The sequence below is a fragment of the Podarcis muralis genome, chromosome 5 (genome assembly GCF_964188315.1).
Source record: "Podarcis muralis chromosome 5, rPodMur119.hap1.1, whole genome shotgun sequence".
NCBI lineage: Eukaryota > Metazoa > Chordata > Lepidosauria > Squamata > Lacertidae > Podarcis > Podarcis muralis.
This window is the reverse complement of record NC_135659.1, coordinates 54,967,523-54,991,897: the sequence shown is the minus strand read 5'-3', so window position 1 is coordinate 54,991,897 and position 24,375 is coordinate 54,967,523. Positions and strand designations below refer to the sequence as shown.

The following is a 24,375-nucleotide window of genomic DNA, read 5'->3' as shown; positions in this document are numbered from 1 at the left end:
TTTGTTGTTGTTATGCTCTAGCACAGGGGCTCTTGAACTTCCTACCTTCAGGGCCCAATTGGGAGCCTGATTTTTAACCCTTTCGAGTCACAAAATTATGTAAACTTCTATTGAAGCACGGTTTGGGGTACTTAACAATAAATGCCTGAAAAGCTAATGGGCTAAAAAAAAACAAACCAACACTACAACAACCCACCAACTAAGGAATGCTGTGTTATTTTTTTGTGTAATTTCCAAAAGCAGGCTTCTAGTGATTGACAAGTGAAGATGCGCCCGCGCTCACTCACTCTCGCAAGCACAGCCATTTTCTGCCGTGCTTTCTCATATTTCTTTCTATTGCAACCGCTCTTCGCGGAGGCAGCGCAGTTTTTAATACTTTTCTGCAAGTTCTTCAAAAGCACAACAGTTGCCGACAGAAGAGGTTGCGGGCACCGGCCGCCCCAAAGCATTTCGGTACTTGCAGTCCTCCCTTCTTCTTTTTTTAAGCCCCCACTTAGCGAGCACTTCTCCTTTCCGAGCCGACAGCGCCACCTCCTGGAACTTGTAGTTCTTCAGGGCAGGAGGCGCGCCTTGAAGATGAGGCTGCTGCGCGGAAGGAGGCCTACAACCCCCGAGATGCACTGCGCGCCTTACGGCTAGAGGCGAGGCTGGCCCTCTTCAACTGCAGGAATCCTGCTGCTGCTGCTGCTGTTGCCGGCTAGGCAAGGTCTCCGCGCCAAGAATGAAGTGAAGGGAAGCAAGAAGTGGCCTAGACAGCGTCTCCCGCCAGGTGCGTAGTGGCTCTCGAAGACTCCCCCAAACCCCCGCCGCGCGCCCCTTTTTCTTCTTTCCAGCCGCGCCTGGTCTTGCTCTGCCATAACCGAAACTCTGCCTGAGCCGGCAACTCTCGCCTCGGAGCGATCGATGATTTAACATAGTGGATCGATAAAGTGCGCTGCTGGAAGACTCCCGCGAGCGCCAAGCGCTGCGCTCGGAGATCGACTTGGGATCGAAGCCCGGAAGACACGCTTAATTATGGCTCCTTCCCGTGGGACATTTCAGGTTATATAGGGCTTAAGGGAAAAGATCCTAAAGCGCAAAGTCGCCTTCCCTTTGGGGAAATGCGGCCAAGAGAAGGGAGCGCAATCCGGGGAATTGATCTCAAGCTGCCACATTGTGTTAGTGTGATTTAGGGATTTGTTTTGCTTGGCCTGTTCTCTCTCTCCCCCCCCCCCCCCTTTTAATCTCTTACTATTTTGCAGCCGCCTTGCGTTCTTCCTTCCTCCGCCCCCCTCCCAAAAGAAACGCATACTAGTAAATATATGATTTTAAGGCAATCTTCTCTTGGCCTGGGATGCTTTGACAGCTAATGCGACTTTATTCATTTGCATGGGAACCTGTGGCCTTCCCGGTGCCATTGCACGACAGCTCCCATAATCTCGGATTATGCTGTATCCAACCGCACGCATTGACCACCCCTGGATTTTGCCTGTCTTTATAGATATGTGCATACACTCTAGTCTCTCATTTTGTCTCCGATTCTTCTAAAGTTAGTCATAACTACACCTTGTTAGTACAGGGCCATCATGCCTAGTAGTCGTCAGTGGCCTTCTGGTTCATTAATTTTCCTAGGCTCCTTTTGGAAGCTGTTCAAGTTAGTGGCTGATACTTCATTCTCTAGTTTAACTATGGACTGTGTGTAGTTCTTCATTTTGTTTCACTATTCAGCCCCATTGGATGTGCCTGGGTTGTACTACTATTAAAAGAGGAATGAAATATTATTTCTCCAGACTCTTGAGTAATGTTATAATTTTGCTGTGTCCCTCCCCTTTTACTCAAAAGCTCTAAATGTTATAACCTTCCTTCATATGGAAGTTGCTCCACCCCCTTGTCATTTTGATTGACCTTTTCTGAACCCCTTCCAGCTCTGCAGTATTTTTAAGATGCAGCAACCACAACTTGAATGTATAGCCTAAGATAAATTAAAACTCTGCTCCCTAAATTCCAAGAATGTAAAAAGCTGCTGAATGGATGCCAGATCGTTTATTATTTTGAATCAGAAAAAGCTTATTAGCAATTAATTTATGGGCCTGTAGATATTGATACTTGTCTGTGCTAGTGTGGACATTTCAGCACTCCTTCATTCCCCCTCTGTTTGTTCCAGTTTTTTTTGTTTGAATTGGTGTTGCTTCTCTTGTTGCCAGCTTCTTATAAGGAACTTGTGTGTAGGGGATTACATGAATACCCCTGGGAGGTAGGCACATGACAGTCTTACTTGTGTGTAAGTCATTGCATGCATGAAGAAGCTGTGGTCTGTTGTAGTTCCACAGCACAGCTAGCAAATAGGAGTTGTAGGACAGTTTCATGCTTCAGACTGAACACAGAAATCAGTGAACATTTGCAATGATATGCAGTGGTAATCCTGACACCTGCATTATGCAGTTTACCACTGCTGTGTATTACCTAAAGCATCCTTGCTATAGACTGGAGAAATAAAGGCAGTAAATTTTCGCCGAGAAGCACAAGGGAAGTGCTGTACTCCCAAAGCTCTTGGGGATAAGGCAGGCTCAGTATGAACACATTGGGAGCTGGGTGCTTACACATAAATTGAACAATAGATTGGCATATGTGTTTTACAATCTGCTCAATCCTTACAGGAAATTTTCAAATTATGGTATTTTAATGTAATGTAAGGGACGCGGGTGGCCTCTGTGGGTAAAACCTCAGCGCCTAGGACTTGCCGAGCGCATGGTCGGCAGTTCGAATCCCCCGCGGCGGGGTGCGCTCCCGTTGCTCGGTCCCAGCGCCTGCCAACCTAGCAGTTCGAAAGCACCTCCGGGTGCAAGTAGATAAATAGGGATCGCTTACTAGCGGGAAGGTAAACGGCGTTTCCGTGTGCGGCTCTGGCTCGCCAGAGCAGCTTCGTCACACTGGCCACGTGACCCGGAAGTGTCTCCGGACAGCGCTGGCTCCCGGCCTATAGAGTGAGATGAGCGCACAACCCTAGAGTCTGGCAAGACTGGCCCGTACGGGCAGGGGTACCTTTACCTTTAATGTAAGAGTATTTAGCCTTGAAGGTATACAGGAGTGAACCTTTTAATCAGATTACACGTTTCTTTCCAAGGGAGTATTGAAGACATATAGATGGTTCATTCTAGGATAGGACTGTTTACTAGTCAAGAAATATCTAATCTGAAACACTTGTCAAGCAAATGGGCTTGTGCCCATATTTATAATATACATGTACTTTCTGAGAAGATTGGGTTAGGCTGCCTGACTCACTATTGAGCAGTGAGAGGCAATGAAACACCTTTATCCAAATGCTGGGAAATAGACACAGTGAGAAGCATCCTAAAACAAAGTGCAGTACTGTTTTTTCCCTTGAAGAAACCAGGAAACAGAGTGCAGATCAAAGCTACTGGCCAGAAGCCAGGACCGGTCTGCGTCACTAACTCGCCACCGATTTTGTGGCAAAACCATGCAAAAATGAGGATGTCCATGTCTTCAACATGTGGTTGACATTTCTTGCTGTCTGTATATTGTTGAAAATATTTGGATCAAAATATTTACCACAGCCATTTTATTTCATCTTGGCAGTGAACACAAGGGAAGCTACTTTTCCTTTCTTGCTAATTCCACCTGGTGAACAAGTGTAAGAAAATGCATTCAAAGAAGATGGGAGGGAATGGTTTGAGGGCAGGGTGGAAGCAACAGTTTGAAGAGCAGAACCTTCTGGGTTCTTGGGCAAGCCATATTGAGAGTCTGATTCAATCCAGTAAGACACAAATCCCTAGCCTCAAGGGCAGTAAAAACCAGGGCTTATTTTCAGGGGATACTCCAGGGTACACAATACCAGCACCTCTCTTTCTCTCTCTCTCTCTGGGTTAAAAAGTGTGGCACTTACTGTAAGAACTTCACAGTGAGTACTGGCAACTATTTTTCTAGGGGGAAAAGCACTGGTGAAAACCATAAATGATTGTGAGGAATTGTGATATTGAGAGATATAAGTAAATACTGTAGGTTTGGTCATGGGTGTCCCAACACTCCAGCATGGTTGAAAACAGATCCTTGAAGGAAATTCAAGAACTGAGACTTGGATTGCGTGCCATTGACCTGTGAGCACACAGCTTCTTGTCCTTGGAACTTCGCACAGAGAGATTGCCAGTAGGAGAGAGCTTTAGAATCTACCAAGTAAACACATGATATTTTTAAAAAGTGGGTAGGCCTGTGGAATCACTCATAATGCTTGATCATCAGTGTGGCATGCAGTGGTACCTGCATAGCTTCTGAAGTCACACACACACCTCCCTTGGTGAGGGTGGTTACCTTTTTCTCCCTCGAGAAGTACACAGAGCTAAAGGAGGAAGTTGGAAGAGTGCCACTCTTACCCACTTCTATCAGTTCTATGTGCTTTTCAAGATTCAGACTCATTCTGCTGGTTCCAGCTTTCACCCAGATTCCTTGGAAAAGCTAAGTTTGTATGTGTGTGCTTTCTCTCTCTCTCTCTGGCTGGGGTGAGGTTGGGATGAGAGAGAAGTGCCCAGAGAGGGAATAATGGGGTGCCAGCACCCTCAAAGATCTACGTGTGCCCGTGGACCTTTAAAGCTTGATGGGCCCTAAATGATTACAAGAGTATTGTCTTTACCATGAGGGTTTATTGCCTGGAAAAGTGTGCATTTTTTAATGCTTATCACTCACTGACAAGGGACTGCGGCAGTGACAGCACTGAAGCAAAAGACTCCTGCTATCAGGATTGAAACAGGCAAAAGATGGGACTTGCTTGACCTGAGAGTGTCCCTTTAATGCTTTATAACTCTGCTAATCTTTAGGTCTTATCTTATCTTTGCACCTCTCCCTCCTATCAAGGACTTTCAGATGCTGTTGCCCAGAGGGCTTTAGCAGAGAGAGGCATTCTAGGCCTTGTCCACAAAAGCATGTGCTGTTTGTTGAATCAGTGCCACCAAGGCTTCATCCTTCCTTGCTTTCCAGCTGCCAGTGCATACCTGTTAGCTGCAATATTACAGTCACACTTCCTGTTCTTCTGGCAGAGGGGCAAAGCCAAAGTCTGACTCCTTGATTGCCGGAGAGCTGGAGGCAGAACCTGTCAGCATTGTGAGTGCAACCATCTGAACCCACCTCTGCGTTCTCTTGTCCCCACTGTGATGGATAAGGACCCTCAATTGCAGTTGCGTGTCTTTGACCTCAATTGCTGGTGAGTTTTTCCATTGCTTTATTTTTGTGTGTGTGTGTTTAAGGCAGGTGAGGGTTGGCTCTGATCTGCATGACTGCTGGCGAAGGTTCAGTCATGTTTTCTGATCGAGAAGTTGCTGAGTCTTCTGGGTTACGGCAAACACATTCTTCACCTGTTTGTTTCCCTGTTTGCAGAGAGGAAATGATGAAGCTCCCGTGGCTGGCGCTGTTTTTATGTAAATAAAACAGGGTATTGGTAAATCTGTGTATTCCTGCCCTTTTACAACCCAATGATTAAGTGATTTGGCTGAACATGCATCTATGCTTAAATGGAGAGAGAGAGGGGAATCTTTTTCATGCTGAGGACAAACTTTGGGGGTGGGGCAGAGACTCAAGTGGGCAGGCCAGAGAAAAAACAGATGGAACAATGCATGAGACCCTTAATTTTGTACAGTGTCCTACATGATAGCCTTCCAATTCCATTATGACCTTCCAATTCCAACACAGGCTCATGTATACAATATAATGAGATGGTAGAATTATCAGGTGATGGAGTCTATCGTGCCATGTTTCAGGATGGGGGAGGGAGGCCATCTGTTTTATTTCTCTCCCATGTAAAACAAGTAAAACAAACAAAGCAGTTGCTAGCAAGTCATGGAGAAAAACTCCTTTCAGCTAATTCCTTTTTGCAGTGACGAATGTATAGTCCCTTGTATTACCCCAGGAATCTTCCACCCCATTATGACCTCATTTGGGGGCATGCAACAGCCAGGCCTGACTCTGTCTGTGTCTGACCAGTTTTTCTTATAGTGCTGCTTGTACATAAATGCATTCAATGTTTCTTGGCATTTAATGTGCATATCTTTTCCTTAATGTGCAGCAACAACAGCTGCTGTGATTGGGCTGCTTGCCTCAGTGATGAGAGGGGATTTAACCATTTCCTTCTCTACTGTAGTCCTGATTAAAACTGCTCCTCCAGGTGTGCTTTTTGCATTGGGAGGAGTGCTTCCTTTGGCTCTCAGTATGATACTGCCTTCTTTACCAGGTGTAAGTAATGAAGGGCTAAGATTGAAATGAGCAATGAGCCTAGTTGGAACCTGATGTTTCACTCAGTTTCCTTCCCTTTCTCTCCCTTCCAGGGCCATTCGCTACCTGAGCAAAGTACGGCAGCAGCGCATTGAATTGATTGGCAATGTCCTCAACCAGGAGGGATATGACTTGGCGCTCTTGCAGGAGGTGAGTACTTACATCTGTTATAGTGCATCTAGTATTGGCATAGGTTGTGGGCAGAGCATGGCAAGATCTTGAAGCACTATACATTGTTGTAGTGTTATATAAACATGATTAATTGGGGAGGAGGGATGCTAGGGGAAGGGAGGGGTTAGCTCCCCCCCCCACGCCTAGCTTCAACTTAGCCCACTGATTCAATTCCCACTTCTGTTCTTTGGTTTGCAGTCACTGTGACTACAACCTCTCTGCTTTTCCAGGTGTGGAGCGAGAGAGATTATTGGGAGCTGAAAAAGAAGCTGTGTGCCCGCTACCCTTCTTCCCACTATTTTAAAAGGTAAAAAGGAGCTTGAATAGTCCATGCCAATGGCTGAGCTCATTTATTATAGGCTTGACTTCATAGATGTGCAATTTATATGGTTTTTAGAGAGGACCCTCTCAGACACTGGTAAGAAATCATTCCCACTCTTTAGTTCCTTGAGAGCTCAGACGGGTTAGCATAAAAAACCTTGGAATAAGTTGGGTCTTTAGCTGATCAGAATAATATTTTCTTGGAAACAGGTTCCTTGTTGCTTGAGCAGAAGCCTCACCCCTTGTGACAGATAATTGTTCTTTAATTGCCCTTGTTCCCTTAGCAATCCTTGCCTTCCAGATGTGGCACGCTGACTGAATAGCCCACAGGTCTATTTTTAAGGCTGTGTTTGTGAAACAGAGCCCATGGTTGCGCACTGGATCACTACATGGGCAGCATGGTGCAGGACGCATGGGTTGGATGCATGTTGGCATATACCTGGTGTGAAATCAACCTGCAGACCAACCTGTGAAACCAACCTTCATCTGTAGGGGACACAGCTTGGAACACAGGGAATCTCAATAAAATTTTGTGACATTAGTTAATCTGAGTTTTACAGACTCACCTTGTACAGGCCACTTGATGGTTACCAAACCTTATGGTTCACTTCTTTGGCAGACACGGCATCAAACTCTTCTTAAATGTACATTTTGGTGGGCCTTGCGTGCTGTTACAGAAGCTAATAATGGTTAGGCAGCATCCCTTTTCAGTCTTGACTCGTATCACGGTGTCAGAAGACTGCGCTTCGTCCCTAGAACCAGGAATAATTCCAAGGAGTCCCAAATGCCAGCCCTTTTCTGTAAACTCTAGCTATTGATTTCAAATGGAGGATGGGAACAGCGAGGATTGGCAATGCCCCCCCAGCTGACGCCTGTGGTGCCTGTGTCTTTCACAGTGGAGTGATTGGCAGTGGGCTCTGCATCTTCTCCAGATACCAAATCCTGGACACCTTCCTGTACCAATACTCTGTGAATGGCTACCCCTACATGGTGAGTGGGCAATGCCTTGCTTGGGGCTGGGGAACGTGCCAAAGAGCACCTTTCTTCTAAGGCTCTTTTCACTGTGACCGCGTTGCCTACGTTTCTTCTACTGTCTTCCACTTTCTTCTCTCTACAGTTCCAGCATGGAGACTGGTTTGGTGGCAAATCGGTGGGGCTTGTGGTCCTGAAGATACAGGAGATTGTTTTCAACATCTATGTGACTCATGTGAGCAGTTTTATTTATTTTGTTGTATTTTTTTTATTTGTTTGTTACAAACTTCTTCAACTCCTGGAGCAAGATTATAGAGATCATCTCTCTCTCTCTCTCTCTCTCTCTCTCTCTCTCTCTGTGTGTGTGTGTGTGTGTGTGTGTGTGTGTGTGTCTAGATGTGAGTAGGATTTACATGAGGAACACAGGATAGCACTTCAGATTTGCTTAGATTGCTGAATGAATCCTGTGATTGCAGTCATACCTTGGTTTTCGAACAGCTTAGTTCTCAAAAGTTTTGGCTCCCGAACACCGCAAAACCGGAAGTGACTGTTCCGGTTTGTGAACTATTTCTGGAAGCCGAACACCTGACGGGGCTTCCAGAGCTTCCGATTAGCTGCAGGAGCTTCCTGCAGCCAATCAGAAGGCGCGCTTTGGTTGTCAAATGTTTTGGAAGTCAAATGGACTTCCAGAATGAATTCCATTCGACTTCCAAGGTGGGACTGTACTGGCTTGGAACTTCCCAAGTGATACTTGTTGTTTTTACATCCTATTTGCCAGCAGGGGGTGTCCATGAACAGCCAAGGCTTTTTATTTTCTTGGGTGGCACCTTCTTAAAAATGAACAAGACACACAACCTTTTAAAGAAGGATTTTTTGTGTGTTCTCTCAAATGTATGCATCATTTGAAAGCTGCTGTTCATTCTTATCCCAAGGTACAATAAATGCAAGCCACATTGCATAGATGAATAAAAGCTGCCTGTTAAAGGATTAAGTGGTTAAAGGATTATGTATCAGTTCTGTCATTTGTATTGATGTAAACCTCTAGAACGTATTTTATATAACTAAGCTTTTAGCTTTATCCTCAGCATATTGTATTTTATTTTATTGCTATAGCTAGTAGGTAATGCAAATAAAATTTCTGTGTAATGCCATGCAAGCAGTGAGTGCAGTCCCAAAGATCAATAAACTAACCTCTGCTTGTGGGACTATCTCTAAATTATCTTAGCGTTGAGGAGGAATAGAAAGCCAGCACAATGAAATGGGTGAGAAAAACTCCCACAGGAGGCAGCCTTAATGAGCAGTATGATTTCACAAGCTTGGTACTAACACAGGAGCGTCAGTGTTACCTAGTCTGCTGAAGCCCGAAAGCTACATGTGGAAATATTTTTGAGGTCTACTTACACTTGGCCATGCTGGGAGTTGTAGTGTAACGACATCTTGAGATCATTCTTTTGGTGAAGCCTGGGTTACATGATCGGAGGATATTATTCTGGGGCACCTTTTGGGAGATAACAAACCCTGCCTACAGAAACAAGGGATTAGTTCATCCATTCACACAACCAGCATTTCGGACGCAACTGTGGTTGGTATTAATGCAAATAAGCTTTGGAATCGCAAGCTCCCGTCTTCTTCTCTGGCATAGTCGCAAAGAGGAGATAGACGCTTTCGCTTCTATTTTCAGCTAACTGTGGCTCCTTGTTATTCAGTTACTTGGGCAAATACTGGTAAGTCTGAAGTGTAGCAAGGATGGAGAACCTGTATCCCTCCCGATGCTGGTAAATTCCACCAGCCCTAGCTTGAATAGACAATAGTCAGGGGCGGCGAGAGCTATAGCCCACCAGCATTTGGTGGGGGTCACAGGCTCCCCATCCCTGGTCCAAGGACTCAAGTCAACTTCAATCTGTAGTCTAGTTTCTCTAAATCATTGTTAAGATAAACCACAGTTCCAACGCTTGGACTTAACAATAATGCATGGTTAGTTGAAAGTGGAAGCAAGAGCTTGTGATCTTGCTGGAGCAGCAGAAGAATGTGCACACAAGCCCAAGATTTATACCAGTAATGCAAAACAGTAGTTTAGCGTTGTATCTGTACCAGATGGTACTCTTTGCTGACAGTCTTGGATCATCCGTAGGTCCTTGTGTGTCTCTGAAACTGAAAACCCACTGTCTGTTATAGAATTCTTACCTTGTTGCTTTTGATCTCTGCCACAGGCTCCCCGATCAGTTTAAAGTGGGGCAGCAAGGCGAGTACATAGGCTGTTGCTTTGCGATTTCACATATATTACTATACAAGTGTGAATTTCATGCGTGTCTTGTTTTCTTCCTCCCAAGCTCCATGCGGAGTACTGCCGGGAGAAGGATGCTTACCTGCCCCACCGAGTAGTTCAGGCCTGGGAACTTGCCCAGTTTATACAGTAAGTCATGGGGAGACCCCAGAAATCTTTATAATGAGGTTTGTGTGTGCACGCTTTGTTCCTCTCTCTGTTAGCTAGTTTCCCTCCTTGGCAGTAGTTCAGAGCTCTGGCTTGGAACATACTCAGTCCATCTAATGCTATCGCTCCAGCGACAGAATGAATGGGTGGATAGGTGGAGAGGATGCAGCCATGGTTTTGGGTGTGTGGTAGAATTCAAGTCTAACATGGCTTAGATCTCTCATGACAAAAAACATCCTTGTATCATTGAGGGCTGCTTGTTTCCTCTCAGTCTGTGGCATCTTCTCATCTTCCCAGACATACTTCCAAAGGAGCCGATGTGGTGCTGCTTGGTGGGGATCTGAACATGCACCCAGAAGACGTGGGCATCAGGCTGTTGCGAGGTTGGGCAGGGCTTCGGGACTCCTTCATTGCTGCAGAGAAGGTTGAGGTGAGTCTCTGGGTCCCTATGAAATGGTCCAGAAAGGAGAGGTGTTTCTTCCTCCTTTGGTCACTCAGTAAAAGGAAAAGAAAGTTGCCCTTGGGGTCTGGAAACTATAACCTTACCTTTATTTGAGTAAGAATGTCAAGAGATAGGTTACACCAACCAGATTAAAGGTGCCTCTTCCATCCACCCCGTTCTCTCTCTCTTTTGCCTTCCTGAAAGCTCTGAGCTCTGCAGGCTGCACTGTCAGCCAGGCTCAATTGGCAGCTTCTTCCACAACACAGCTTGCTGCAGATGCTCTAGTATCTTTTATTAGAAGGGTGGGAAACTTCAGGCCCAGTGATCAAAAGTGACCCTCCAGGCCTCCCTATCTGGCTCCAGGCCACACCCCTCACTGCCTGTGCTGCCATACTTAAGAGTGTGGCTGGAATGTGTCCTTCAACTCTGATAATGCACATTGCTTGTCTGGATAGAGATAGTGTGTGTGTGTGTGTGTGTGTGTGTGTGTGTGTGTGTGTGTGTGTGTAAATAAGCCTACAGTACGCAAAAGTGCATTAGGTATTCTATCTGCTTTTGTCTCTGGCCCCACCCACTACTGGCATATGGCCCTTGAAACGTTGCCCAGGAGGGATTGCAGCCCTCAGGCTGAGAAAGTTCCCCCACCTCTGGTTTTTTTTAGAACTGAGAATTCAGACTCTGGTCTTGCTCCTAGGGTGGTGAGGATGGCTCTACACTCTTGCCCACCAACTGCTTCACAAGCAAGAAAGAACTGCGGTGCTATCCCCAGGGGATTCGTATTGACTACATTCTGTATAAGGTATGTGCAAGTTCAACACATAGAAAGCGGCAGTACAGAGTTCAGAAAGCAGTTAAGCAATAAAGGCTGTCAAATATGGTTTGGCACTAGCCCCATGACAGGTCTGTCTCCTGTCGGTATCTTCAGTCTGGAATGTCTTCTTTGTCCAATAGTCTCCAAAACTATGTGCTCACAGACTGGTATGGCCTCAGGCAACCTCTTGGCACCGGGCTGAACTCACTTGCTTGATTTCCTGCTGTTGTTGTCTTTGGGCATGTTCTGTGTAACAGCTGGGACTGGCTTTTCAAGATATGAGGATAACACTTAAAGCTTTAGAGCCAAAATGAGCAAAGCACTAAGCACACCTCTGCAAGAACTTGCTGCATTTGGGGAGTTAGATTAGCTTGCACTGCTTGATCACTTCCTGAACTCTGTAAACATGTGGGCACTACTTGGACCACAGCTGTTGCTCCTTCCTACTCTAACACAGGGGTGTGGAAAGTTGCCCGAGATATCCAGCCTTTCCTGTAAGAGGGGAACTACAGTTGTAACTAATTCCTCGGTTTGAGGTGGACGTTTGTGAGAACCATGGCCCTATGTTGATTTTGGGGAGAATTCAGAAGAGGGTAGCAAATATGGTTAAAGGTCACATCATTGAGAAAAGGTGAAAAGAACTGAGCACATCTATTACCCATGAGAAAATCAGATTGACGTTGAGCCTGAAAATAATCTTCAGTCTGTATCAAAATCTTACCCCAAAGCTGATGGCAAGAATGCGCCTGTTGCCAAACACTATAGATGTAGGGCAATGGATTTTAAATGGCAACAGTTTAGATTTAAGATGAATTTTCTGAAAGAACAAGCTATGGGAGCAAGTTGCCCGAAGACATTGCTGAATAGCTTTCCTTGGATTTGCATGGTCAAATAAACACATGATAGAACAGACATAGGAATTCTTTAGCGGATCCTTGAGGACACTTCCAAATTACTTCTGTCATTCAAAGAGGACTCTAATAAGATCGTTCCCCACCCTCTTCACCTGTAGTCGACAGCCTAGAATTTCTGGGAGCCTTACTTATTTAAAACGCATGTGCATAATAAGCACCTTGCTCTCCTGCTTAACTTCCCTTCTTGTAGGGTTTGTCTCACTATGAAGTAAAATGCAACCGCCATGAGACAACTACTGGAACAGCTCCCAACAAGGACATACCTTATTCTGACCATGAAGCTGTCATAGCCACACTCTCTGTGAACAAGAGAGCGTTAGGCAAAGGCCTAAACCACCCTAGAGTTGGTGAGTACCCCAGTTTCATTGCTTTGGCACAGGAGGGAGCAAGTACGCATGCCTTTGGGGAGTGGGGAGGGATGGCAAAGCCTGCCTGGTCCATCCCCAGTGGTGCTCCTTCAAGGCCTGTTCTCGCCCACTAACCTCCCTGGAGAGAAGAGTGTGGCCGTTGTGCTAGGCTTCTCTGCAGGCATGCACTACCATAGTCAAGAAGCCAGTATCTCTGCATAAAGTAGCAGTCTTGGCCTGCCTCTCCAGACCACCGAGTGGGCTTGGACACAAATGTCTTAGGACTTTGACTGCCTCAACGTGCATTGTGGTTGAGTCCTGTTGCCGTCTGTCTTCCTAGAACCGGTGCTGGTGGACGTCTTGAACGAAGCCCGTATGGAGGTGCGGGTAGGGCTGCACGCGGCCGAGCGGCAGCAGTACTCCTGCGGCCGCATGGCCGTCCTGGCCGTGCTGCTGCTGCTCATGCAGGCGACCATGGGCCTGAGCTCCATGTTTGGCGACGCCCTCCTGCAGCCCTTCCCCAAGTTCTCCTTCTCGCTGCTCAGCCTGCTGGGGGTGTTGGTGTTGCTCATCTCGGCTGTGCTCTACCTCTTCCACACCATCGAGGTCAAGGTGCTCCAGGGGACAGAGGAGCAGATGCGGGTGGGGCTGCAGACACTCCAGGACAAGCTGAGCTCTCGGTGAGGCCTGTCGCTTGCCGGAACTCCAACAAGGGACCAAGAGACTGTGCTGAAAGCTTTTCCGAGAGCCGTAAGTTCCTCTGTGCCGCCAGGTTCTAAGGGTTAGTCGTTTTTCAAGCACGTGGCAGCGATTGCCGTAGAAGTTTATTATTATTATTTTTAGCTTAATTCTAGGGCAATAAAACTTTCTACGAATAGTTCTGACCTTCTGCTGAAGGGATTCTAGCACAAGTACGATTTGTGCAGAAGGGAATTTTGAAACGAAAGCAGTTCAACTGCATGCGGTTCAGCTTGTGGCTGTTTAGAAACCAGCATTTATCAAACCAAACCACGCTGTTCCGACCGAGTCGGGTGGCTGAATTAGTACTGTAAAAGCCTGGTGTTAAGCAGACGAGTTAAAATGTGTATAGTGTTTCTAGTTTATACAAAGTTCCTTTTTGAATTGAAAACAGAATAAATCAGCCTTCAAATACAACAGAGCAGAAAGTAGCATTTACTGGTGAAATTCTTTTTCTTGAAACCCTTTTTTTTAATTGCTTGCTTAGCACTTGAATGTACCAAAATCCTTTCACTGACATCATACTTCCTGCAGCTCTTGTGAAGTAGATCACTGTTGTTTGCATTTCTTTGGAGGGGGGGGGGAGTGATGATAAAGGGCTTGCTGCAGTCCAGCCAGCAAGCTTAAGGCTGGTGTAGCTGCTTCCTAACAAGTCAAACCATTGAACCATGCAGGCCTCCAGGGTCTCAGGCAGGGGGCATTTTCGCAGCTGTCTTGCCTAAGATCCTGGGAATCTGCAGATGCCAGTCTCAGCCTGCAACCTGCATGCAAAAGACATGTTAAGCCACTGAGCATTTTTGGCTCTCAGCTAAGGAGCTAGCCTTCAGCACAGTTCTTAGTAGCCTATTATGTAATTGTGAGTCTTCTTAAAAAATCTCTTAAATACTCTTCTTCTGTTGGAAAAGCCCTCCTTTGACACCAGCGGCAACCTGTAGAGCTGGGATTAGCAGTCTTCAGGCTGAATTTCACCCTTTTAGCGGCTTAAAACATCTTGGGAGAGATGGAGACCTATATGCAAATGAGACCAGGAATCCTACCTTTGGTATGTAGATATATTTTTCTTACCATGGATGACCCCCATCCTACCACCCCATGCCCCTCTTCATTGTGCCAAGCTGGCAAAAAGTACTTCTCATCTAGCAGGCAGGAAATGTGTTTGGTGTGTTACTGAAGACGTAGTTGTCAACCACGGTTACATTGTGAGAACATTGTGAGAGGCTGCATGCAAATAGCCCAGATAGCAGACAGGTCTGTGAAAGCATGTAGGTAATCATGTCCAGCCTAGAACAGCATCTTTTTGATACATGTGAGTGTTTGTTTATAAGCTTAACCGGTAACCTACTCTTCCTCAAAGGGTTCAGAGCAGCTTTCATCGAGGTTTCTCCCATCTGGGCACATTACCTGTGTATCTTTCATTATGTGTCCTTCCTTGCCATTCTTATTTAGTGAGAGAAAGGCAGGCATCACAATTGTCTTCTCAAAAAGTTTAGTAGAGCCCAAAAAACTTCAGAAGACACCTGGGGGATATATTTTTTTTCTTGTGTTAAATTAGCTTGGGTGAGAAAAGGCAGGACAACACTTCCAGCTCACTCCATGCATCTTTATTGAAACAGGAGCACACAGCCCGTAAAAAGAGCTGTGGCTTAACAGCAGTTCAGGCATGGCAACCTTCTGGTTCTAACAGGTAGCCATCTCCTCAGCCGCAGAGGTCTGACCCTCGTTCTGTAAAGGGGCTTGCTGCAGGAGCAGTTTATGCTGATGAAACAGCGCCCCTAATTCTTCTCTAGTGGCTGTTCTTTTATTGCTTTGGGATACTATATTCAGACCACGTCTGTGTGGTTTTATAGCTGGCAATCCATTACACATGTAAGTAGAGTGTGAGTGGCAAAGATACCTATCCAGATACTGTGTGACAGGATCACACTTCTCCAGTGGCCATGCTGTTTTTTATTGTAATTCCTGGCAGGCTGCATGCAGCCTTGCTCATTCAACTGACAGGTCTGTGCCCCCTCCCTAGTAAATAGCCTGTAAACTGTTTATATTAGAAAGGCCTTGCTGGTGTTGTTGGGATTCCCAACTCCCTTCAGATCCTGCGAATGATCAGGGATTATAGGAGTTGTAGTCCCAACAACACTGGGTGGGGGCACAGGTTTCCTCCACCTGGTTTATATATTAAATTATTTAGCATTTATGCCCCTCCAAATATCTCATGCTAGTTTGGGAGTGGGAGGTACGAGGTGCAAGTAATATTGCCCTGCTGGAGCTTGGGTGAAGGCAGAAATGCTCACTTGCACAGCAGCAACCCCTCTACTACCCAAGTGGCAAACATTGCAGCTGCCTGAAGTGGCATGAAAGAGGAGCTGTCCTGGTAAGCGAGGCCTTTTTCATAGGGGAGAACGCAGGCAGCTATAGTTACATGTGCAATACTGGCTCCCTGTAGCCAGTGTAAAGAAGAATTTGGAGGACAGTCTTAAGACACCCTATAATGAAATCACTTATTGGCAAAAAGAATAAAAAAAAAAACGGCCATATTTCCAGTCTTACTACTTAAAAACACTTGCATCAAGGTCAGGCTTGTTCTCCTTACACCTAATAGCAGCTACCAAACACTAATCTGCAGGGCGGGGGGGGGGGGGGCGGCAAGGGACTCAATCCCAGGCAGCTGACCTAGGCTGCTAATGAATGAACTCGCTGAAGTGCCTGATGCTTACAGCACAGAGCTGCAGCCAACACCTTGGCCTTCATTATTGCTGGGGTGCCTCAGACAGATCTTCGCTGAAGATCACAGTCCTCTGCAGATACGCGTTAAAACGGAACTTGTGTTAAAATGTAGCTTCTGCACAAAGACAAAAGCTTCAATATAGCCGGCTCTCAAATCTTCCCAAGGTCCCCAAATGCAGGTGCGTGCTCGTAAAGCTCACTGAGACGCTTCTTCTCCTGCATCTCAATTAGGGCACTGCGCTGGTTCACAACCTCCAGCAGCTGGGACAGGATCTCCTTCTCTTTCAGCTGGTCTTCTAGGGTTTTTGAAGTCTCTTTAAAAAACACACACACAAAAAAAATGCGGCTCTAAGTCAGTCACTATTATGGCATAGAAAACAGGGAGCCTGCGGTCATCCAGATATTACACGACTGCATCTCAAATTATCCCTGCCCATTGGCCAGGAATTGTAGTCCCAACAATCTGGAGAGTCACAGGCTCCCCACCCCTGCTGTGAATGAAATCTCTGTTTAGCATCTGTATATTTAATTCTTCTCAGCAGTTAAGTGAAATCAGGCAGACAGCTTGTCTCCATTATTACATTCCCAGAATTGCATTCTGTTTAGGACAAATTAATCCACATACCCCGTCTTCTCCATCACCAGTGCGTATTTAGAAACATTCTATACACACAATGAAAATATCTAACCCTAACAACAGATCATGAGAACAAAGGAGCTGGTTCAAAGTTTGAATAATTAATCCATGCTAAATTAGCAGGGGGTGGGCACGAATCGCATGCACTGCTTTCTGCAATGGTACACAGGTTTTCTGTTAGAAGCAGGTACATAGAAGATGCCAGAGTTCATTAACTTGGCTAACGGGCTCTAACTAGAATACAGCAGGCATAACTGAGTGCATAAAACAATTCTGCTTGATGTAAGAGACTTGGGTTCCTTTGCCAACTAGCTTAAAGCCCAAGAGAATCAGATATAGTAAATAGCAGGGTAGCAAGCTTCTGCTTCGTGTATCCATCCTAAATGACCTTTCCCTCCCCTCATTCAATCAATTTATTTACAGTAATCAATTCTGTGAATGAATAAAAATATGCTCCCACTTAGCTTGGCAAGCATTTCTTGGGTTTCTCTACATTTCCTAGTATAAACCTGGACCCCTTATACTCTCTCTTACCGTCCATATTATCGTATTGGCGCAGCTCATGATCCAGTTGGCACTGCTGTTCCTCTAGTTTCAGCTCTTGCACCCTATGGGGTAAAAAATAACAACTGAGAACTTTGGTCATCCATAATTGAGAAGCTCGTGATAGTATACAAGATCCACTCTTGAGAAGTCTTCCAATTGATTCTCCCTTTGTTAGTAACAGTCCTCTGTATACTGTCAGCTCAAATATCCATATACTTTAAGCCTCATTAAGAACAGACTATTGGGCAGGAGTTAAAGTAGTAATGAATAAGGCATGTCTGCCTTGTCTAACTGGAGCTTCCCAGGGAAAGGTCCTGTTCTCCCTGAGATAGAAAGGCCTCTGTAAACTGCAGAAGTATTGGCTATCTACAGAACATTACCAGGGGAGTAGTTCTTCTATATACACATGGCAGACTTTCAACATAAGGTCTGGCCCAGTGCCAACTTTGCATCCACAGGCTGCCATGGGTTCATTCTCAGAATTCCCACTGCTGGTCTGCATCAGCCTCCCAGATGTTGCTCGACTCAAGCTCCCATCAGCCCCAGCTTGTGTGGCCGGTGGACAGGGATGATGGGAGCTGTAGTCCAATGAAAGGCTGGTGTATGTCACATTCTGCCAGCTGTAAAACCTTAGAGGGTCTGGTTTTGTTTTGTTTCAAACAAGCTAGCTATTTAAAACCAAGAAAGGAAAGGGGACAAAAACAACTTTTTGAAATGGCTTGGGGGCTAAGATCTGCTACTAAGTCCAAGAGCAACTCTAAGCCACTTAACCTCCCTTCCCCACCACTGATTGGCACAGTAGTTCTATTCATGCTGTCTGTGTGACACACCATCTCCCAGCACTCTGAATATGACCTAGGTTGGGTTGTTAATGGCATTCAAGGTAGTGCAGGAACCAGAAGAATGCCACTGGGGATTCAAGAAAAACTGAGCACTACATGGGAGGAGGTGATCCCAATACTGTACACCTAAATTCTGTTACTCAAGGGTTGCCTGCTGTTGTGAGGACCACATCCAGCTCCTTCTCTGATAGCACAGGAAGGAGCAGTGCTGTGCCAACTCCCCTGTGATCAAAACTGACATGAGTACCAGGTCTCAACAACTATGAGAGGCTGGGTCTCTTACGCAATCATGAGGTCAGACTCCTCGCACATCAGGCTGTTCTTCTTTTGGACCAGGGAAAGCAGCTGGTTCATCCATTGTTTTAGTTCAGCGTCTGTTCCTGGAGGATAAAGGAGGGAAGAAGTTATCCTGGGAGTACAGCTGCCATTGCATGTATTATCCATAGGCTGCAGCCTCACCCCCATCTCTCTTGGCGGAAGCCCAGGCTCTTACCTCTCGCTTCCCGCAGAGATCGCTCCAGCTCTATTCCCTGTTGTTCAAGCTCTCGGAAAGTCACTTCAATCTCTTCCAGCCTCCTCTGGATTGACTGGAATGCCCAAGCAATAACGAGTTGGTCAAATGAAGAAAGCATTTCAAAGTGTAAGGAAGAGGAACCCAAGCATGGGTGGATAGCTTCCCAGAATAGCGGGCAGGAACTCTTATAGGGTAGTAGTACATTTTTGGCAAAACCTGGCAGTGCTTATGATTGTCTGTGAAGCAAAAAATGCCCGTGTGTTACATCATTAAAAATCTAAGGGCATGATCCAATCCCTCCTGCACCTGAAACTCTGGATGTACAGGCTACTTAAGACTAAGTGTAATTTAGTCATTTTACAGTCTCTTGAATATTTCTGCCATTAACTTTATATGTGCGTACCATTTGCAACAGTTTAGAACCTATCAACTGTTGTGATATAACTCACAAAGGATTTATAACTATCACCAGCCCTCATCATGCTCATACAGTTCTATAAATTAAATTTTGAAATACTGTATACCATTAGTTGAATGAGCAAAGTAGTCAACCTAGGGCTTCACACAGAAGGTGTTTCGGCACAGGAAGCAGCACACCATTTCCACGTAACCCAAACATCCTGCACCTGTGAGCTTCAACTGTATATATACAGTACACAGTAGTTATATACACCCTTCCAGAAGCAGGTCTGCTTGAGATGTTTTATTAATTAAAAGCATTTCTAAACCTCGACCCTATTTTAACATCTCTAAGCGGTATGAAAAAATACAACATAAAAACCAGTAAAACGGTATAAAGATTAATTAAGTAAGAACCTGGTCCAATCTTCTGGGGCTGGGACTCATGGGAGTTATCCTCCCAATGTTCTGAAGTGCATCACATTCCAGTTTCAGGAAGCCTAACCTACTTATATGGGGTGGGGCATTAACAGTGGGAGCAACTAGGGTACAAGAGGAAAAGTTTACATCTAATTTAGAGTTTACATCTAAATTAACAGGAAGTGGAGAAAATAGGTGGTGCATGGGTGATACTAAAGCCAGGAACTGGTACTATCAAGTCAGTGGATATGAGCTATTTCACATTAGAAGTGAACACTGTTTTTTAGTCATTCGTTCATTTGTTACAATCCAGCTTGGAAGGGTGTGTGTGTGTGTGTGTGTGTGTGTATCCATCCTAAAGGGCATATTAGAAATCCATTAAATAATACTTTTTATACAGGTCAACAGTGTCACATATCATTAGTCCTGGTGTAGGGCAGTTCCCCATTTTATGCAGCAAACACAACAAGGGTGATTCCCCACGCCAAGTGAATCTTTAAGCATTTGTGTGCTGGAAACCCTTCCTGGAACAGCTGGATGTCTACATAATGAATTTTCTCTGGGAAATGGTAGTAAAGCTTGGATATATGCAAGCAAACATTCACCACATAAAGTGTGCAGCTGTTTATAATAACAGGGAGAATCTCTAGAGACACCTAACGGCCTCGGGGCCTGAGATGTGAAATAGCAGGCTGCAAGGTATCTGAAGCTTCCACCCTTAATTTCTGCAGCCCCATTCCTCACTGGGATGATCCCTGTAAAAGTATCAGTGCCCGTCCACCAGCGGAGCATGCAAGTATTACCTGCGCTTTGCAAAACCTTTTCATTTGCGCCTCTTTGGCTCGTCGCATCAGTGTCTTCTTCCACGTTGGATACTGAGGTTCTTCAGTGAAGCTCAGGAAATGCTGCAGCCACAACACACAAACAAGAATCAAATGAGATGTTTTTAAAAGCCGCTCTCTACCATCTAAACTGCAGCCGCAGTTTAGGGCTAGACTACTTTCCAGCTATAACCAACAGTGACCCAGTCCCCTTTACAAGAAGGTACAAAAATAAATACATAAGCCCAAGGTGCCTGGTATGACATCACTGGGGAAAAGACAAGTGAATTGTTATCGCAAAATCAAGAGCAACTTAATGCTCAGAGTCTAAGTCTGGCCTACCCTGCAGCTGCAAGAAGTCTTGACAGAGTGACTCACTCTCCAGTCAAAACTTGTTGTATAGACAGGACCATGCCCAGAATGCACAATGGAGAGAGCTGTCTTCAGGGCTTTGTAAGGTTCTTGTTAGTCATTCTTTCAGAACACGGATGTCTGCTGCTATTCTTACAGACCCCCAAGCCAATTGCAGCCCCCTTGAGGGGGAATTCCAAATATTCATCTGTGCTCCTTTTCCAGATCGTGTGTCATAAATTTAGGGCCTAGCACCACCCATCCAAACTGGGGATAGGGAGGAGCTCCATGGATAACAAGGTGCCTACTGGAGCTTCCAACCAGCCACACCACTTGGCCAACTACTTCTGAGATTCCCTTTGTTGATGTGAAGTGCTGGGAGTGTGAAAGATTTGTGGCCTGTTGCCAGTGAGATGGAGGAGATGGGGCAATGGGAGGGGTGTGGGGAAGAAAAGGAGAATGAAGATGGGGGTATACAGAGAAACCTGTAGGGTAAGGAAAGAGAAGAGAAGGGGATAACAGATGCAGAGAAACTTGTGACAGTATAGGGGGAGAAGAGCAAATGATGGGATGCAGATTTTTAAAAAAATATATAAACACAAAAATTAACAGGCTAGAGAGAGAAAAAGAAGAGAGAAGGTGAGCCTGTTGAGTCAGAAAACAACAAAAAAGGAGCTACAGAGAGGGAGAAAAGTGGATTTTTTTGGAGAGGGAAGAGAAAAAGAAGAGCTAACAGAAGGGTTCTGAGAAATGCGGTGGTGAGAGGAATCCCATGATTTGCTGAAGAGATTATGTGAAAAACCGAAAGAAAATGCTTTCCTGCTGTTAAAAGCAGAGAATTGAAGAGTTGGAAAGGACCACAAGGGTGATCTAGTTCAACCCCTTACAATGCAGGAATCTTCCCCAACACAGGGCTCAAACCCATGACACTGAGATTAAAAGTCTTATGCTCTACCAACTGAGCTATCCCAGTTTTGCTATGTTTGGATGTCGTGATGATAACACAGCCCTCCTGAGTTACTGAAAATGGTCCTGAAAGTGGTTTGAGTTGTGCTTGTCTGCTGTGGTGGAATTGAAGTTTGGGCTTCTACACTCACAATATATGCTGCAAGATCTTGGCTCGTTACTTCTTCCTCCTCTTCTTCCTCTTCACTGTCACTGTCAATCTCCAGAGAATCTGTCAAAAAAAGGACAAGAGAAAAATATTTCATTTCAGTGACTTCTGGAATGACGCCATAAATTAAAGGTTGATTTGGGGGCTGGGGGTGGAGTGAAGCTATATTTTATAGGTAGAGATATCCAAGAGAAGAACTGGTTTTATATAATGAAGTGGGGAAGCAGGCACATTGATGCTATGTTCACTTCTTTTCTACGGGCAGTGAAGGTAGAATTACTTCTGTACCAATCAAAATCTGGGCCCAACACTGCTAACAATGAAATTCCTCATCGCCAGTTAGTACTGCAGTGATCTGAGACCCAAAACAAAACTGTTCCATAGAGGCCAGTGGATGCTGGTAGTATAGCCCTTAAACATTTATGAAGCCCTTAACCATTTATGATTAATAGAACACAGCACGTGCTTCCTGTTTTATGGTCTCCAGAAAGAGGACAAAGGTTAAGAAAGATAACAGAAAAGCACAATATGGGAGGGTTAACTCCCATGTCGAAGAACAGAAACGGGTCTGGCAAGCTATGTGAGTTCGATTAAGCAGGCAATGTGGAGAATGCTGCTGCTGCCGCCACCACCACCTACTTAAACCACCTCATCTTAAAGGATGAGGGTTTATTAGAAGACACTACCATGGAAGTGGACCAGAGTAAACAGCTCTATGGGCCACAATGAATGCAACTCTGATCTGCTAACATACCAAATGCTTCCGTTTCAGAAGCAACAAGCTAAATGTTCAATGTCACAAAAAATTAATGTGTTTTAATATGGGATTGCACAGTGGAGAAATCCCATGTGAGCAGGATGAACATCGCACAGCACACACAAATGGATATGCTACTCAGGAAGCCCTGAAGCCATATGCAGCAGGAAAGAGCACATGGTGACAGCTGAGCATGGCCTTTGACGCTTAGGTTTAAAATCAAAGGTAGGGGAGCCATTTCAATGGCTCGGATGTTGTTCCGTTTTGCTGAGGTTTCCTCCCATGTTTATGGTCTGCCCCAAACTTTTGGGATAAGGCATATGATATATAAATAAAACAACCTTCTGAGATGGTGCTGAAGCTGGGTTCTTCTATTTTCATATCTGGAAAGTGAAATGAGGCTGATATTGGACTCAGTCGGGATAACTCAAGCTTTTCCAGGGCTGACAAGCAAATCTTTTTCTTTGGGAGATTTTCACACTCCTTCTTTTCTAGTTTGGGGCTCTGAGCAGTTGGCACCTTTCCAGAAAGAAAAGGATCTGTATCAGTTCCTTGAATTCCTGTCACCAGGCTGTCACGTGTCTCTTCTTGGGACTGGCTGCCAGTCCAATTTTCTGGTTCAAGTCTCTCTCTTTTTGGACTGGCCCTGTTTCCATCTCTGCCTTCGCCTACAACCTCTGAAGCTAAACCAGCCTCAGAAACAGAGTCCCCCAACTTCTTGTCCACCTCCACTAATGGTTGACGATGTGGATGCCAGGATGAGTTCATAGTACAAGAGCTTCCATTTACTCTGGCTGGGAGTAAGCTGTGGCCTTCAGCAGCTGATTTATGAAGTTCTGTAGGTTGACCTGTTGGCAGCTGATCTTCGAAAGACAGCAGGTTTTCATCCAGGCTTGGTTGATATGGACCCTTTTCCATCTTCTTGTCCTCAGCAGCCAAGTCCAGAGTGCCTTTGTCTGAAGGAATGAGGAGTTTGGAGGAATCCTAGGGAGACAAAAAAGCCAGTTTTCCAAGCAAGCAAGTTGCAAGGCTGTCACCCATGAGCGTGACAGGAAGTAACATGGAATACACTACTGGACAGAGTTACTAGGTTAATTATCAGCTAGGGAGTTGCCTTGCTAGTCAGCACCAAATGCCTCCAGTTCTGAAAAGGCATCCATCCCACTCACCTTACGTGCTGCTCTGACAGAGGTTGTGCTGCTGGGTGTAGTTATGTCCTTGGAGGTAGGACAGTGCAGCATGCAGTAGAAATTACCTAGGAGTAAAATCAAGACAGCCATAATCAGGTAGGGTATGTTGCTTGCATTCACCTGACTTGCCAATCAACATGACTGCCAGGGCAGATTCAGATACCTCAAGGAGAATAAAAGCAAATGGCGCAAATGAATCTTGATATGCACTTGCAGGAAGTAGAGACACAATGCAAAGAAAGGCAGCCAGTTTGGATTTCAGAGAAATCAAACAATGCCCCCGTCTGCACTGACAGCTGTGCCATTCAGGCTAACCAACTGCATCTTCTCAACTCCACTCACCGTCGTCTTCATTGAAGGCGTAGTCCCCCAGGCGCAGTGTCGTCTTGCAGCGGCGACACTTGAAACAGCCACGGTGGAAGAAGCATCCCTCTGCGCTGACTCGCTCCAGGATGTACACACGATCTCCGCAGAAATAGCAGGCATCGCTGCTCCTCACCGAGGAGGTGACAGGGCTCTGCCAAAAGACCAACACCTTTAGGACCACACGTTCCAAGTCATCTTGTGCTTTGGTTTCAAAATACATGGTTCAGCCCAATGAGACACATTAACAAATATCCACAAGTTGCTGGACTACAACTCATGATCCCTGAGCTCCGGC

At 45.5% G+C, this 24,375-nt stretch overlaps 2 protein-coding genes across 12 annotated transcripts in view; one reads left to right on the top strand and one right to left on the bottom strand.

The window, feature by feature from the left end:
- Positions 1-617: 617 nt before the first annotated feature.
- On the top strand, positions 618-13,819 carry SMPD2 (sphingomyelin phosphodiesterase 2). Of its 7 annotated transcripts, none has more exons than XM_028733944.2 (11): positions 619-769; positions 5,028-5,191; positions 6,309-6,405; positions 6,657-6,733; positions 7,644-7,737; positions 7,865-7,954; positions 10,050-10,132; positions 10,448-10,580; positions 11,287-11,391; positions 12,508-12,664; positions 13,005-13,819. In XM_028733944.2, exons 2-11 carry the CDS (start codon positions 5,142-5,144, stop codon positions 13,346-13,348), a joined length of 1,230 nt encoding a protein of 409 aa, XP_028589777.1. In that variant the 5' UTR covers positions 619-769; positions 5,028-5,141; the 3' UTR covers positions 13,349-13,819. The 7 variants fall into 7 exon arrangements, with proteins under 7 accessions (XP_028589782.1, XP_028589777.1, XP_028589778.1 ...); XM_028733945.2 differs by having other exon boundaries at positions 620-769; positions 4,969-5,191; XM_028733946.2 differs by lacking the exon at positions 619-769 and adding an exon at positions 859-1,041.
- A 1,169-nt stretch (positions 13,820-14,988) lies between these two features.
- The window catches only part of MICAL1 (microtubule associated monooxygenase, calponin and LIM domain containing 1), a 52,202-nt gene continuing 42,815 nt past the window's right edge, over positions 14,989-24,375 (bottom strand). For all 5 annotated transcript variants that reach the window (XM_028733940.2, XM_077928852.1, XM_028733939.2 and 2 more), the window contains 9 exons: positions 24,057-24,231; positions 23,694-23,779; positions 22,866-23,508; positions 21,751-21,830; positions 20,285-20,386; positions 18,642-18,735; positions 18,432-18,528; positions 17,295-17,368; positions 14,989-16,437 (listed from right to left, as the gene is read on the bottom strand). In XM_028733940.2, the coding sequence (XP_028589773.2) occupies positions 16,274-16,437; positions 17,295-17,368; positions 18,432-18,528; positions 18,642-18,735; positions 20,285-20,386; positions 21,751-21,830; positions 22,866-23,508; positions 23,694-23,779; positions 24,057-24,231 (1,515 nt within the window). In that variant the 3' untranslated portion in view covers positions 14,989-16,273. The remainder of the gene's footprint in view (positions 16,438-17,294; positions 17,369-18,431; positions 18,529-18,641; positions 18,736-20,284; positions 20,387-21,750; positions 21,831-22,865; positions 23,509-23,693; positions 23,780-24,056; positions 24,232-24,375) is intronic.